Source organism: Diospyros lotus, chromosome 12, assembly GCF_014633365.1.
Source record: "Diospyros lotus cultivar Yz01 chromosome 12, ASM1463336v1, whole genome shotgun sequence".
In the NCBI taxonomy this organism is placed as follows: Eukaryota; Viridiplantae; Streptophyta; class Magnoliopsida; order Ericales; family Ebenaceae; genus Diospyros; species Diospyros lotus.
The window spans coordinates 37,242,107-37,258,385 of NC_068349.1; the positions used below are offsets into that span (position 1 = coordinate 37,242,107).

A 16,279-nucleotide genomic window follows, 5' to 3' on the forward strand; every position below is an offset into this window, starting at 1 on the left:
TGACGTGATTAAATTTGGGGGAGTTGAAATAAAGAGTTTAATTAGAGAGGGGGTTTTAAGTCTATTATTAGCTGAACTACATCAGTGTCAGATAACATAAATGGTTTAATATTTTTAATTTTTTTTATTTTTCAATCTGCTTGATTTGAGCATATATTCGATCGAGTTGATTAAATTTTAAAAAAAAAATTAGTCTGTTCAATTTGAATAATTTTATTGATTTGTTCACATTACTATCTAACAAATACAGTTAAAAAAATATAAAATTTGTTATAATTAAAAAAGTAAATAAATTATTAATTATAATTAGAATTATTAAAATAATTATAATTTTAACTGAACAAATTAGAATTAATAATTTATTTAAATAATAATTTACGCATGCATGTATGTATGTGGGGTTGGGGGGTCTCCAGCAAGGGTTTTATACATGGGCCGGGAAGGGGGACACGTCTGCATCAGTCATTTCTTATCTTGCCCAACACGGGCAGAAAAGAAATTTTTTGAGAGCCATAAGGGCTTATTGAGGGACATATCAAATGGGGATTAAAAAACTAAAATGCCCTTATTGCTAAATGGGTCATTGCCCTGCTCTCTTTTCTCATGGCCACAATGCGACTACCGATCGCCATTCACCTCGTTGCCTCATCACTTCGTCGATCGTCGGAGAATGCAGCGATGGTCGATGAGATGCGACGAGGCGATGGCAGCGAGGCGGCGAGATAACGAGGCGAATAACGATTAGCAATTGCATCGCGATCATACGAATAGAGAGAGCAGAACAGTAATCCACTTTACAAAATAAACTATGAAATTTTAATCTTTTAATCTCATTCAAAAATATTCTCTTTTAATCTGGCCCTATTGCAGAATCCGGGCAGAAGATAAAGACTGTATACATAAATTCAAATTAAAGCAAATTGGGCCCAGTTGAAAATGTTGAACTCCAGCAGCATACGTTAGCTAGCCCTACCCACCGTATGGAAAATATCAAAGTCATCGTCTCCTCGCTGTGGCAATACTCTTCCTTTCGCTTCCCTCGCCAACCGCCCGCTCGCCCGCCATTTTCATCTCTCTCTCTGAGAATGAGAACCTGGAATTCGCCGTCGTTTAGCAGGAACTCTAGCTCCGGCTTGACTGGAGCGTCGGACAATAACACTAAGTCACCGATCTCCATCTACTCTTCTTCCTCCTCCACCCAGAAGTCAACCTCCGCCAAAGACGCGGTCAAGATCGCTGCCAGAGCCGTAGCCGGAGCCTTATCCGGCTGTTTCACTCCACCGGAGACCAAGCCCGGCAAGACCTTCTCCGCGCTAGACGAACTCAAATCTCCTGGTAATTCAATTTCTTCAATTCTTTTTTTTTTTCTCACTAATTTATTGCATCCAACTACCAACCAAATATATATATACATATATATATATTCCTATATTTATTTGGAAAAAATATTATTAAATAGATTATTTCATGCCTCAAAGTCACCACATCAATGGCAAATATTGGTCTCCCCAACTAATGATTTGTTATCATATATTAAAAAGAATTTAAGGTTTAGAATTTGGAGTTCGAATAAATCGATAAATGTATTTACATCATTATTTTTCTTCGTAAGGGACATATTTAGATTACCCTTAATTCTAAGACGTGACACGAAATCATTGGTTTGGAATACTGATACTTTAGTGCTGATTTGATGCTTCGAAAGCACAAAATAATTTATTGATCTTATTTAGAGCGATAACATTCATTATCTTTTAAGATATTATTTGCTTCTACGAAAATTGTTGAGAATTAATGAGAAATGATGTTTGGAACTAATCAAAAGTCAGAAATGCAGTAAGCAATATTGAAAATTTCCTTGTAGCACAATGCAATGGTATTGATATTTGCCTGCATTTTTTCCTGGTAGCCAAACACCATATATGGAAGAAAGGGTAATGAGAGAGTAACAAGCTCATGCCTTGAGTTGTGATCTTGATCTCTATCTTGCTGAACTCTGCTTGGATTCACAATCATAAGAAAGAAGCAAACTTATCATCCCAATTCACTACTAAATGCCAAAACATTTGAGGAAAATAAGAAACAGAGTTCATCAATTGGAACAAGTTCTTTGTTTGCGATTTATAAGCACCTTTAACTATACCTTGATGCTTCCCCATGAGAAGAATTTGATAAGAGTTAGAATGTGTTTGTATTGACTGAATTGTTCGATTTTTTGATCATTTGATTAGACTCTTCGAGTGGTAGTAGAGAGGGGAAGCGCAGGGTCAGTCGCGGTTTCTATGCGAGTCCTAGTCCTTCTACCCACTCGAGAGAGCCAGGGAGTCTCAAGTTCAGCATGGCAGAGATCTACAAGGCGACTAGGAACTTTTCGCCCTTGCTGAAGATTGGGCAAGGCGGTTTTGGGACCGTCTACAAGGGACGACTTGAAGATGGAACCCTTGTCGCGATCAAGCGTGCTAAAAAGGTACGACGAATTCCCTAAATTGATGGAAGAGCTTGGAAAGAAAGGACTATTGAAACAGAGTAATTGGATGGTTTTTTTTAACTTGGTTTCTACTCGTCCTTGTTTGTATTGTAGAGTGTATACGACAAGCACTTGGGGGTCGAGTTTCAGAGCGAGGTTCAAACTCTAGCACATGTGGAACATCTGAATTTGGTCAAGTTTTATGGGTATTTGGAGCATGAAGAGGAGAAGGTTGTCGTTGTGGAGTATGTCCCCAATGGAACCCTTAGAGAACACTTGGACTGTAAGTTGTCTTCTCTTCTCTTCTCTTCTCTTCTCCTCATTCTTGTTAATCTGTTTCTTTGTCTGTCATGGATTAACATGGTGGAAGGACCTATTGCAGGTCTGCACGGCAGCATTCTTGATCTGGCTGCTCGCCTAGACATTGCCATTGATGTGGCCCATGCTGTTACCTATCTCCACACTTACACAGGTCTCCTCCATCCCTCCATCCCTCCATCATTTTAATCTGTTTGGATGATGAAAGCGTCACAGTTTCTTTCAAATGCAGATCATCCCATCATCCATAGAGACATCAAGTCTTCCAACATCCTCCTGACAGATAAGCTCAGAGCCAAGGTGGCTGACTTCGGTTTTGCTAGATTGGCGGCTGACACTGATTCGGGTGCCACCCATGTTTCCACTCAAGTCAAAGGAACTGCTGGCTACTTGGACCCAGAATACCTAAGAACCTATCAGCTAACCGAGAAGAGTGATGTTTACTCCTTCGGGGTACTGCTCGTTGAGCTTGTCACAGGCAGGCGCCCCATTGAGCCCAAAAACGAGTTAAGGGAGCGCATAACAACCAGATGGGTACGCATCTCTCTCTGCTCAATATTACTCTTCTCAATCAGCTTTTGCAAACGATCTAGTGATGTCAATGGCTTATTAAGCGACTTGGGTTGGTATAAATGCAGGCGATGGAGAAGTTCGCTGCCGGAGATGCGATCTTAGTCTTGGATCCAAGGCTGGACAGGTCTCCGGCCAATGACTACGCTCTGGAGAAGATCCTCGAGCTCGCCTTGCAGTGTCTGGCTCCTCGCAGACAGAGTCGGCCGCCGATGAGGAAATGCGCACAGATTATGTGGAGCATCCGCAAGGATTACAGAGAGCTTCTGGCTTCTTCAGATGCCTATTCTCTTGGGACCGCCTCCCTTAGCGAAGAACTCGCAACCGAGGTACCATTTCATTGAAGAATCAGTAGTACTGTAGAGGTGTTAATGAAGCTGCTGGACTGTTCTTGTAGATACCCAATTCTTAGGTTACAACTCATCCAATAAGCTCCAAGCAAGAAGCTTGATTTGTTTCAAGATTGTGCATAAACTCGCAGAGAAATGGTTTGGGTTTTGTGGATTGAAGAATTAGTCATTGGCAGATGATGAATTCTGTGAGTTTTTGTTGGATCTGATTTGGTTAACTGTCCCTCTTAATGACGACATTGTAGGTGTTTGTAGAAGACAAATATTAAACAAGGGCTACGAAGAAGTGAGAGAGTTACCTTGCTATGTCCCTTAGACTTAAAAAGATGTTATTTTGCCCATGCATATGATTATATATGTTATAATTATGATTCAAAATTTAAATTTAATCGTGATTGAAATGTAAAATTTTATTGTGATTGAGATACATTTATAATTGAATATCTACTTTTTTTTTGTTCCATATTCTAATTAAAATATAGATTTGTTTAAATCATTTTTAGTATACATCTATAGATGAGTGGTAGATATATAAATAGATACTCAATACTCTGTAATTATGGTAATAATATCACTATTGTAGTAGTGATACCATCATAGTGATATTTTATTTGTTTTGTTCGTGATTTTCTCGATTTAAGTTTTTTACGTTAATCTTTTGTGTTTGTTTGTGTATTTGATGATTTGATTATGGTTTGTTTTTTATCCTAAATTTGTACAATATAGTTTTAATGTTCTTAAACGATGCCTAATTGGATGATATAAACAAATATATATGTATTTTTAGCATTAATAGATATAACAATATGTTCGGTTACTTAACGATATTTTTATTAACACTACTTTCATGATACTATTTTCATGACACAATTGATAATAAAAATTTAAATTTTTATTTAAAATTTATTTCAAGGTTTTAAATATTAAAAATTAAATTATGACAAATATTTTTAGATGCCTAAAATTCCTTAAGCAATTTTGTTTTGTTATTTGTAATTTTACCAGCACTTTTATTAATTTTTGAAATGTGTATTGATCTTAGTCTATCAAGAAAAGTAGGCCCAAGTCCAAAATAGGTTTAAGAGGAAAAAAGGCCAAAAAATAAGGTTCTTGAGATTTTCTTGACAAAGTTGTTCTCGAGAGATCTTGTTAAAAATATGAGCGGATTTATATGTGAGTTGCCCTAGATTGAAGCCATATGAGCGGATTTATACGTGAGTTGTCCTAGGTTGAAGCCAAGGGCAACCCACAATGAAATTTAAATTTTGAAAGTAAATTTTCAGCCCAATTTCAATCTAATCCACCCCAACCCAATTTTTTTCAGCCCATTCTAACCTAAATTCTTAAATCCGTCCTTAGTTGAAGACCTTTTCTAGATCCCAAAGATATACTCTCCAGAAAACCCTTCAAATTATAGTTCGTTAAAACAAGAGGTACAGTCTCCAAGAAACCCAAACCCTTCAAATTATGACTCCTTAAGACAAGAATATGTCAATTCATATCCAAAATCTTTTCTTAGAGATTGTGACTAAACAATCCTAAAAGCCGTAAATGCTCATTTACCTGTCAATTTTAACTTCTATAAATAGAGAATCATCCATCTGATCAAGATACTTAAAAACTTCTACATAAACTATTTAAATACTTCTTTTGAAACTGACTTAAGTATTGAATGGCCCATATAAGAAACACCTTATATCCCTAATCGTCTTGTATTTTACAAGTCTTTCAAAAATTAGAGACTCAAAATGAATACTTTCTAATAACTATAAATTTATTATTATATTTAGACAATAATATATTTCTTTCCATGAGGATTTATATTTTTAGTCAATTTTTGTTAACTTGAAAATAAAAAATATAATTTTTATAAAGTTAACAAAAAATTAAAGGAAAAGTCCTTTGAAGTTGAGTGTTAGATATAGAAAGTCAAAGAAAAGATGGTTTGAACGGTCAAATCAACATTAATTCAAAGGTGTAAAATAAAATATTAATTAAAAAATTTTGGTGGATTTTGTGTGCGGTTGCTGGTGTTACGTACGTGTAAATTAAAATATATGTAAATTTAAAAATATATTTAATAATTAAAATATATTTTATATTCTTAAGTAAAATTTAAATTATGATGAATTTGAATGTGATGGTAAATACGTGTTAAATTATACGAGTTTGATCAATTTGATTATCGAATTGACTGAAATTCACTAATTAATTAAATTAAATTGAGGTATAAAATTGCAATTATACTGAATAATCGAATTAACCGATAACTAAAAAAAATCAAACATAAACCTTTTAAATCAAATCGAACCGATTAAATTGAAGAAATGTAAAAAAATCAAAGAAAACCAAAATAACTGATAAAAAATACACAAAATCGAATAAAATAACGTTGTTTTATAAATATCAAAATAATATCGTTTTAAAATTCAGTTGGTTCGATTCTTCCAATTAAAAAATCAAATCGAAAATGAAATTTTTCAAAAAAATTAACCAAACTAAATAGATGCAAGAAAAAAATCGAACCAAACTGACAAATTTAGTTGGTTCAATTTGATTACTTCGAATAAATCAAACTTTTGCTATCTTCTAGTTAGGTGCTATAAAATAAAATTAATGATGATAATGCATTATTATAATATTTAATTTAAAGTGAATATGCAAATGAATCACAAATAAAATACCTTTTTTTTCACACATTTGCATTAAATTATCAATTATGTACATTTAGTTAATAATTATGTAAAATTTTCAATGTAATATATAGTTGCACAACTCATTATCATATTATATTGTAATATTCTTATTAAAAATTAATAAAATATCATTCTTAAATGAAAAATGAGAATAATAGACAACAAGATAGTAATTCTCCGGATTATCAAAATTGGCCCTTGCCATGATTTTGGAGTTATTCGGTGTAGGTTTGAGTCACATTGATGGTATGTAAATTATATTTTTTTTAACTAAATTCATAAGGCTACACCTACCATGATGTGTAATGGGGTTTATATGTGGTTGATACCATCACGTTATATGATAGAGTTTGTGTAAGCATTGTATGTCGTATGTGGCGTCTGTGATTATTGCAAGACTCCGTCTATCACGTGATGAAGTTTTATTTGATTTATATAAATAAGATAATTTATCTGGATTTATAAGATTAGTCGGCAGAAATCCAAGTTTCTTATATTAAAAATTTTAAAAAGACAAGAAAATAGTAAATGTTCTAGAGAATGGTCCATTAACATACCATACCAAATTGTCAAAGTTTGTTCTCGAAGGTTGTTAATAAAGTCAAATTAAACCAAAATAATAATCAAAACTCACATTGAAAATAATCATTAATAATTTATAAAAAAATAAAATTATCAAATTTATTTTTTTTTTTGGCTCATCATGATTTTCCTTTTAAAAAATATTAAAAAAGTATTTTCTTTTTGTCTCCTTCAAAGATTGAACTTAATAAATAATCTCGCATCTCTTAGCATAGGGTAGGGAATTCATCGCACTAGTTTAAGAGTTTAGGATATCACAAGATTGTGAATTTGATTTTGCTTTCGCATAGAACTGTATAATTGACTGTATTTATCCAGGGGCTAGGCTCTCGACTCAGATTTTTAGCTCGCGACGAACTTGTTTATTCACTTAAAACTGCGAAACAATGATTGTTGCACCCGCACCATATGTAATAAAACACTCCTCGAAGAACAAACAGTTTTCCACCTGACACAAATGCTACCATTCCAACTTCTAGATGCCCAATACATCATTCAATCCTGTTAGTAATGGATCATTCAAATTTAGTCTGTCTTTTAATATACAAGTTATGAATACAATATATTAGACATACATACAAATTTAATAAAATTATATCTAACTAAATCAATTAAGGGTTTGTTTGATAACATTTAGTTGAAAAGAAAATTATATTTTAAGAAAAACAAAAACTATCTTCCCTTAAATGAAATTTTTCATGAAAAAGAGATAAAAACATGCTTTAATAATTATATCATGAAATTCAATTCTTTAGATGTAATATTTTTTATACTATCAAACACATCCTAACTATTTTTAGATAATTCAATCTTCGATCTAAAATTTTTATTAATTTCAGTTTCCATCTTATCTAATATAAAATCAGTTCGGACAAACTAACCCTAACCCTAACCACAGCCACAGGTACGTCCCGCCTCTCTCTCCGAGAAAAGCGAAATGGCCAGCTGTAATTCGCATTTCAGAATCAGTAGTTTATTCTTTACTCTCTCTCTCTCTCTCTCTCTCTATCTATATATATATAGATAGATATTATAATCTTCTTCTGCGGCTGCGTCTTTAGCCAATCAGAAGACTTATTATATATATATCGATCTCCGTCGATCCCTAAAACGCTGACCGGTCTCTGTCGAACAATCGCAGGGTACAATCTGAGGCTTTGGAAGAGCTTCCCCTCTCTAGAATCACACTTTCTCCCTAGGATTTAGGTTGTCAAGGGAGTATCTGCTCGTGCAAAGATGGTGTCGCAGGCGTATCTTGACAAAATGTCTGCTCGCCAGGGGTATCGGAATCTCTGGCGCACCGATCTCATGCATTCTATATGCGCCGATCCTGCCTGTAAGCCGAGCGCCGTTGTCAATTCCGATGTTTCCTTGTTCTTTTGACTTATCAGATTCGATGATTTGTTTTTTCAATTTCTGAAATTTGTTTCGAGTTTTTGAACTTTTTTTTTTTTTTGGTTTTGGTGGTGTCGCTTTGTTTGCAGACTGCTGTTTTGCGACCCTCTGGTGAGTGCTCCGATCTTGTTTACTGAATTGTTTTTTTTTTTTTTTTACTCTTTACTCTTTCGAAAGGGAGTTTAAATTTGATCCGTGTTTCTGGCGGCTGATAACCTGTAGGAAGAGGAAATTTATAATTTTAATTTTCTACAGTGTTTCATTGTACATGAACTTTCGAATTAGGGTAAAAAGAAAAAGATTTTGAAATAATGATCATCGTTCTCTCGGCATGACCTGGTACATTTATTTGTCATGGTGGAGTTATTTTCCTGCTCTGAACTGTGAAATGTTGGATTTATGTTGATACTTATGCTATCTTCTGTTATCCGGCGACAATATCGTAGTGTCGCTTTCATGATCAATCTGCCTGTCGATGCATCTGGTGTATACTTTGGCATTTAATGCTTGCTATAGTTTATCTTACAAAATTTGGTTGCATTACTGAGTTGGGTCTTGTTGACTTAGTTTAGTTTGGGTGACTGGGATAGCTTGAATATATATGCCCCTATACGATGCATTAATTATAACAGATCAGTGAGTTACTGCTTGAGTGGAGATCGGATGACTGGGCTGAATATATTATTTGTTATGTTATTTACTATATTGCTACTTCTGCAAAAATGGATACGACATGAGCATATGTAAATGTAAATCTGCGTTGTCTTTGTTGTTAGCATATTTGGATTTAATGTTAGCCACTTTATTATATTTAGTCATGACGGATGTCTGGTAAGGCTGAAGGGGCTAGCTAGGTGTAGTGGGTTGTAAAGAAAGGTAACAAGTTGTAAACTCTAGGGAGCCAGGCAAGTACTCTCTGATCTCGTATAGGTTGTGATAAATTATGAGGTGATGATAGTTGATAAATTACAATTTTAAAAAATGTTACAGGCCTGAAACTATTCAAAAAAACTACTACTTTTGCTTTCAACTCATTTCCCACTCTAGAAAGGTTCTGGCATGACAATTTTTGGCTAAGGCAAAATTGCTAGTGGGACTAGCAATTATGCCTAATAACTGCTGGTCAGACCAACAATTTTCAGTACACGAAGTAGACGTTTGCAAACTTTCAAAGCAAACTCCATAGTCCTCCGCAACTCTTGAAGCTCTTGAGAGCGGAGGCCTCTGAGTATAGCAGTCAAGTTTTAGTGTTGCTAAGTTGTAAACAAAATATGCTAAATTCTATATTTGTGCATAGAATAATATCTCCCAAAATATTTACCTTCATGCCCTCCATTATTCTCCCCTGACTAAAAAGAACTCAGCTTCGATGAGTTAAGACTGGAAGAGCTTTGTCAGAAGCTCATGTCAATGATGATGGTGCTATGATGATGAGGGCAATATCAGCTTTGCTGGTTGGTGCATTCTGTTCTGAATGGCTCCATAGTTTGATGATGGCAAAAATGGTTGTGCGAAATTAATGGTGTTGCTGCTGTTGAACAAGTTGGTTATTCTAGAAAGAAACTGATGGCATTTTTCCTGGTTCTGAGTTTCTGCTGATGTGACAATCAGATGTCGTCGATTGAATTTTGGCTCTAATCCCAATTGATGTAGAACCAACAAAGAACAATAACACAAACAAAGACTTTAATGGAGAAACTCAAATCAATATCAATTCAATTATCAAAGTCTACCTCAAAGAGTACACCCAAAAGGCCTTATATAGACTACTATAAATCTTACCCTAACTAGGATTTTAAATAATGAAAACATAATCAAAGATTAACTAGGAAAGAAATAAACAAAATATACTAATTTCTATATTTGTGCTAGAATAATATCTCCTAAAATATATATTTCCATGCGCAATCTAGGGCCCAATTCTTCAGTTCATACACGGCTTGGGATCCCTATTCTTGGGGACCTGGACGAACTGCGAGTTGGAAACCACAAGTCAAATTGCAGTTCAGGGGGTGGGAGTGAACCGGGTAACTGTGGTTTGACCCTGTGGGAGGAAGACCAATAGACGCACTTATGAGGTGAGTAAATGAAGTGGAAGAAATTTGTAGCGAAAGAGATATAAGAAAACGTGGTGGGAAACTCTTAGCAATGACATGGCCATGGATAGAGATGATGGGAGAGTTAGAATTCATGTAATTGACCCCACCTAGTGGAGATTAAGGCTTGTGAGATGATCATGGCCATCGGTGATTGTAGAACCTATTTATAATCTAGGCCAAGCCAAAGGTCTCACTTGTCCTGTTAACTTGATTCAAGCACTTGTGGCCAGGTAAATTGGCCTCCATCTGTTGTGCCTTCTTTAAATAGAGTTCATGCAGTATCGCTGAAGCTTTCTCTCCCCCTCCCCCTCTCCTTCCCTTGTGACTGCCTCTACTTGAGTATATCCTCCTGTAACTGAGAGCTATAAGTGATCAATTATACTTCCAAGGAAAGTTGGTGCTAGCCTATTTGACCATAACGCCTGCAAACTCACCCTAATGAGTCCTTGAGCGAAAAAATGTAATTAACATAAAAAAAAAACAAGAAGACTGAGGTGAACTTGATGAGACCGTCTATGATTGTATAGTAAGGGAAGAAATCTTGCATTTCGAAAGAGAAGATTTTCTTCTCGCTTCAGTTTTCCATGTCAAGTACTTGAAGAGAGATGAACACAACTTAAAGGGTGAGTGAATCCTTATACCATAAAATAAGTGAGAGCTGATCTTTACTAGGGAAATGGGCACAAGATAAACAAGTGTTCTTTATAAATCAAAACAAGTGAATGACTCTTTGTCAGCATATCCTTTAGTCTTCATAAATTCCATGTGAAGTTCCACTATCTATGTTGCTTTTGTTATATAATGTAAGAGGAAAAGTCCTTTTTTTGTTCCATGCTCAACCTCAAACTCCTCTTTTTATACTAACACTTGTCTTGTATTTCCTTCATTTTGTCAAGCTGCTATATTTTATATTGTCTGCCAATATATGAGGAAAAGACTTGCTATGTTTTTTTTCAAATGTTAGGTGATCTTATTAATATGATGTAGCATGATTAATTTCTCTCCTATAATGTAGTGCTCCCTGTGTATCATACTTGCTTCGCAAACGAGCTCTTTACAATGACATGTCAAGGTAATGTTTATATTTTTTGCCCTTGTACTGTAACTTGATGAGGTTGCTCTGTATTGATTTTGGTTTTTCCTTAATATTTTATGTAACTATAAGATGATTGAAAAGCTAAAATTCATGTAACTGATCCCTGCTAGTGGGATTAAATCTTGTGATAATGTAATATGATCAGAGGAAAAGGCCGCTCTAGTTTCTTTGATGTTCTTTCTGTCTCTTTTTTGGGTGATGTAGATACACATGCTGTGGAGGCTACATGCCTTGCAGCGGGAGGTGTGGAGAAAGTAAATGCCCCGAATTATGTCTTTGCACTGAGGTAAGAAATTCATTTTGATCTCTTATTCCTGAAATTTAGTTTGATTTACTACACTAAATGGTTCAGTGCACTTGCTCTCTACTCAAATTATATTATTTAAATCTGTTTCATAGTCCTCAATACTTTTTTTCCTTGGTTCAGGTTTTCTTATGCTTTGCAAATTCAGTTGCGTCAACACGCTTCATGCTGCAAGATGAGTTCAACATACAGACCACGAAGTGTGACAACTGCATTATTGTACTCTTATCTGTCTCTCCCTACAGGTCTTTGTTCTTAATTATCTATCAACGTCACTAATATTCATTTGGTCCTTGTACAGGGTTTCATGTTCTGCCTTCAACAATTGGCCTGTATATTTTCTCTGGTTGCTTGCATTTCTGGAATAGATGAACTTCAAGAGGCGTCTCAGATCCTGTCATGTGCGGCAGATTTGGTTTATTGCACGTAAGGCTGTTAACACATTGCTTTCTTACCTGAACCAAAATGTTCAGAAAAAAGAGATCTTTATTCTCATTACATATTTTCCTTCTCCTTTTTTTGCAGGGTTTGTGCTTGTATGCAGGTTAGTTACTATCACCCTTTCAAGAATTTTCATTTTGGTTTGTAAGTAGTATTTAACCTAATTCTCCATGGACACGATTGATTTTAAACATTGCTACAGTAAAAATCTTCTATGCGCATAACTTTACTGGGAATCAGATGGTTTAAACTCTTAAAATTTAAGAACCTTTAGTGAATTGTTTGATGACTACGCAATTAATTTTGATCGTACGCCACCCATTTTGTCGGTTCATATTCATGGGCTCTCTTTTACCTGATTCCAATTCTCAACTCTACTACTACTGTTAGGCCCCTACATATCCTCAGTATCGAATGATCCTACTGTGGAACATTGCAGACACAGCACAAGGTTGAAATGGACAAAAGGGATGGCAAGTTTGGGCCACAACCAGCAATGGCTGTGCCGCCACCTCAATACATGTCCCGTATTGATCAGCCCGTCCCTCCATCAGTCGGCTACCCACCACCTGCACCAGCCGCATACCCACCCCCGCCAGCTTACGGACAGCAGCCATATGGAAGCTACCCGCCGCCACAAGGCCAAGGCTACCCCCCAGCCCCCGCCGGTTATCCCAGGTGATCCTTACCATATGATTTGAAGGCTTGAGTTGTTGTCTGGACATGGCTGCCATTTCAGATTCTTAGTTGATTTAGGGAAATTATCTATCTATTAGCAAGGCAACACTAGAACTCAGTATATATACTATAGGTGTGTTTTGTGTTATAAATAAGAAGCCTGGTTAGTATGCACCTAGTTGCACAGCCTTGGTATTCCGTTTATTATCATTCTCATTGTGTGTGAATTTGTTGATTTTATTGTTGCTTGTTTGTTCATTTGATTTTCTTGACTATTGCGAAGAACATTGGTAGTAATGGTAAGATTGATTTTTTTTCTTGTGATTAGATAAATTGTCGGTCATAGTCGAGTTGTAGAAATACTGTTCTTGTAAAATACAAATAAAATTGTGTATAAAAAAGATGATCCTTTATTATCGCTTGCAAAGCGGGAATTTTGTGATGCGGAAAGTGATCGCTACAACAAAGTATCGTTTCTAAGTATATTGAAAATATAAACTAAAAATAAGTATATCTAATTATTATAAACTTTAAAATGACGTCACTACATAAGAGGTTTGCTTTCACTTGGTAGGACAGTAGTCTCTCCCCGTCATTTCTTTATATTTAGGAAGTGTTTGAGAAGATAACGAAGTAATAGAAATAGATGAAATAATAAGTAATAGAAAATGATTTTCTTTGTTTGAGAGACCTATTAGAAATAATAATAAAATAGAAAGAGTTTGGATGAAACCTTTCTCCATCCAATCTCCTCTAAATAAGTTTAGTCTCCCCCAAATTGAAAGAGATTGGGTGAGAATAAACTCCTATATCTATTATGTAAGAATTGCATTAAAAAATTTCAAAATGTCTATAACTTTAAGTTAGGGTATATCTTGAGCAACACCATCAAAAATAAAAATGTATAAAAAATTAATGTAAATTACTGTCGCATATTTACATTTCTCTTTAACAATGAGAATTTATATACAAATGTCAAGGAAAACTGCAAACAGATTCATTGCCTAAATTCCTTAATTTACTCACTTGCTCGAGTAATTAGAGACTATTATTTATGTCTTGGTTTCAAAATGTGAAATCTTTCACCTTAAAGGCCCTCGTAGTTCAACTCTAAGATTACAGCGAATGAGGTAAATTACGAAATTTAGAGCAAGATTCGAACATGGGACCTGTACCGACTATATAGTGGCTAAAGTCTTATGATTTTGGTTCCAACGCGTGTACGGTCTCAACCAGTAGGCTATGACTGTGGGGGTCACTTACATCTAATCTATACTTTAAAGGTGTTAGACTGTAGTTTATTTATCTTTTATGTATTTTTAAAAAGTCGAAGTGATATTGATTAGGAAAAAAATTTCGATACATTTAATAACGTAATACTTTTACAACATTCACTGGTGATATTTCTTTAAAGACGATACTTTTTAAGTGATGTGTCAATAAAAATAATTACAGTTGGACTTTCCTAAGCTGCTACCATCATAATGTGAAGAAAAATTAATCTTTTAATCATATTTTATATCTCAACATAATATATTTTTTTTATGACATGAGATATTTCTACTTTCCACTCAAGTAAACTAGCCACGAGGCTATGCAAGCTCCTCATTTCAGATTACTTGAGCAGAGTTCTGTTGTGTGATAAGTGGAGCCCTACAGTAATCACAAGAGCCCTAAAGTTGTGGGTCTGATGCTGCCTTCGTGTGTAGTGTAGATTATGTAATTGTTTATGTCTATTCGAAAAACTAGACTCTTTTTTTTTGGTTTATAATAAATTTGTCCATTTACTTAAAACTGTAGAACAGGTAAATTAAGAGCTTTAAAGATATTGAAGTGGAGGTAGATTAAGAGCTTTAAAGATATTGAAGTGGACTTGGGATCGAAAATTATTTGTGATTGAGGAAGCTCTTGAGTTTTTCACATTATAAAAGAAAATATATTGGACAATTAATCCCTTCAGATGGTACAAATAATTCACCATACACTCTTAAAAGATTGGAATATCAGAAGGAAAGTTTTGGATCATGCCATCATTATTTTTAAATAATCTTATTATTTCGAGATTTAATAAACTAAATTTAAGAATTCTTTAATATAAATTATACTAAAAATGAGAGAATTTGAACCGTCATGATCAAAAAACTTAGTTTGATCGAACTAACACGACCAACTCTTGATTCAAAATACCTCTTTTTAGTAACAAAAAAATAATTAAAAATCTAAAATTTATATAACCGATCCAACTTATATAAATTAAGGATTGTTATTAGATCTAAATTCATACGAAAGACAAATTTTCTTCTCTTCTCATTTTGGTTAACAAATTAATCAAGCTTTACAATATTAGTCTACAAAGACGAAACTGAACTGTAGTAGTCACTGTACGGGTCGGCGGCGCCGGGGGCTGCCCAGAGCCGTTGATTGAACTCATCAAGCTTTTCGTGCGGCACAAATGGCGTCCTGCAGAGCGGACACGTCTTCTGATCGTGGTCCATCCATCGCTCCAGGCAGCTCCGGTGGAATATGTGCCGGCAGTTCCTCAGCCACCGGATCTCATCCCCCACCTCCATCTCGTACAGGCACACGGCGCAGCTCTCCCCCGCCTCTCCCGCCAGCTTCGCCACCTGCAGCAGCTCCCTTATCAGGACTGCCGATATGGGCGGGGTCTCCGGTCCCCGGGTCGGATTCTCCAGGAGTGAAGCGTCGGCCGGCTCGAGAAATTCCGGCAGGCCCATGAAGCGCAGCAGAGAGAGGATGAGGCTTCGGATTAAGCCCAGAAGAGAGAGCCCGCAGATGAAGAGCTTTGGGATCAAATCTTCCGTGTAAACCACCGGAAAACCCATCCGAAATATCTTCCGATCAACTTACACAGTGAGAGAGAGAGAGAGTGAGAGAGAGCTTCATATGAATCTGCTCTGACTGCAACTGTTAGATATATAGCAGAGACGGAAGCTGAATTCGTTATTGCAGCGTCTGCAATTATATTATTTTGGACAAATTTATTAAAGAAAATACTATTTTTTAATCATTTAAATGTTTTAATTCACCTATTAAATTATTTCAATAGTAAACTCTGGTTAGGGTTTTTGTTAAAAATAGATAAATGAAGGAGAAGAATATTATTTGGAAACTGAATCAAACATCATAAGCCAAATGAAGTGAATTTATTGTTGTTTGAATATAATAATTAAAATTTATTTATTTTAAAAAAAATTAATAAGAAACCGACAAGATCTAACAGAGAACAATATCGTTTGGGAGAGCACCGAGAAAGACTCGATTT

The 16,279-nt window shown here is 35.2% G+C and overlaps 3 protein-coding genes across 3 annotated transcripts; 2 read left to right on the forward strand and 1 right to left on the reverse strand.

The window, feature by feature from the left end:
* Positions 1–951: 951 nt before the first annotated feature.
* Positions 952–4,003, forward strand: LOC127813941 (calmodulin-binding receptor-like cytoplasmic kinase 2). Its single transcript, XM_052355087.1, has 6 exons — positions 952–1,335; positions 2,232–2,467; positions 2,582–2,750; positions 2,850–2,939; positions 3,018–3,319; positions 3,424–4,003. Exons 1-6 carry the CDS (start codon positions 981–983, stop codon positions 3,697–3,699), a joined length of 1,428 nt encoding a protein of 475 aa, XP_052211047.1. The 5' UTR covers positions 952–980; the 3' UTR covers positions 3,700–4,003.
* A 3,985-nt stretch (positions 4,004–7,988) lies between these two features.
* LOC127787122 (uncharacterized) lies at positions 7,989–13,234 on the forward strand. The gene is made up of 8 exons (XM_052314995.1): positions 7,989–8,319; positions 8,468–8,489; positions 11,493–11,549; positions 11,778–11,859; positions 12,001–12,096; positions 12,179–12,303; positions 12,403–12,421; positions 12,758–13,234. The coding sequence occupies exons 1-8, from the start codon at positions 8,220–8,222 to the stop codon at positions 12,998–13,000; spliced, it is 744 nt and encodes a 247-aa protein (XP_052170955.1). The 5' UTR covers positions 7,989–8,219; the 3' UTR covers positions 13,001–13,234.
* Positions 13,235–15,240: 2,006 nt separating this feature from the next.
* On the reverse strand, positions 15,241–15,913 carry LOC127787123 (brassinosteroid-responsive RING protein 1-like). The gene has a single exon (XM_052314996.1). The coding sequence runs from the start codon at positions 15,837–15,839 to the stop codon at positions 15,345–15,347; it is 495 nt and encodes a 164-aa protein (XP_052170956.1). The 5' UTR covers positions 15,840–15,913; the 3' UTR covers positions 15,241–15,344.
* Positions 15,914–16,279: the final 366 nt, after the last annotated feature.

Excerpts from the sequence above, each read along its gene's own strand:
- LOC127813941 (XM_052355087.1), top strand. The coding sequence starts at position 981 with ATGGAAAATATCAAAGTCATCGTCTCCTCGCTGTGGCAATACTCTTCC. Across the intron at positions 2,468-2,581 it reads CGATCAAGCGTGCTAAAAAG|AGTGTATACGACAAGCACTT; the intron begins GTACGACGAATT and ends TTTGTATTGTAG. Across the intron at positions 2,940-3,017 it reads CTATCTCCACACTTACACAG|ATCATCCCATCATCCATAGA; the intron begins GTCTCCTCCATC and ends TTTCAAATGCAG.
- LOC127787122 (XM_052314995.1), top strand. The coding sequence starts at position 8,220 with ATGGTGTCGCAGGCGTATCTTGACAAAATGTCTGCTCGCCAGGGGTAT. Across the intron at positions 8,490-11,492 it reads TGCTGTTTTGCGACCCTCTG|TGCTCCCTGTGTATCATACT; the intron begins GTGAGTGCTCCG and ends CCTATAATGTAG. Across the intron at positions 12,097-12,178 it reads AGTGTGACAACTGCATTATT|GGTTTCATGTTCTGCCTTCA; the intron begins GTACTCTTATCT and ends GTCCTTGTACAG.
- LOC127787123 (XM_052314996.1), bottom strand. The coding sequence starts at position 15,839 with ATGGGTTTTCCGGTGGTTTACACGGAAGATTTGATCCCAAAGCTCTTC.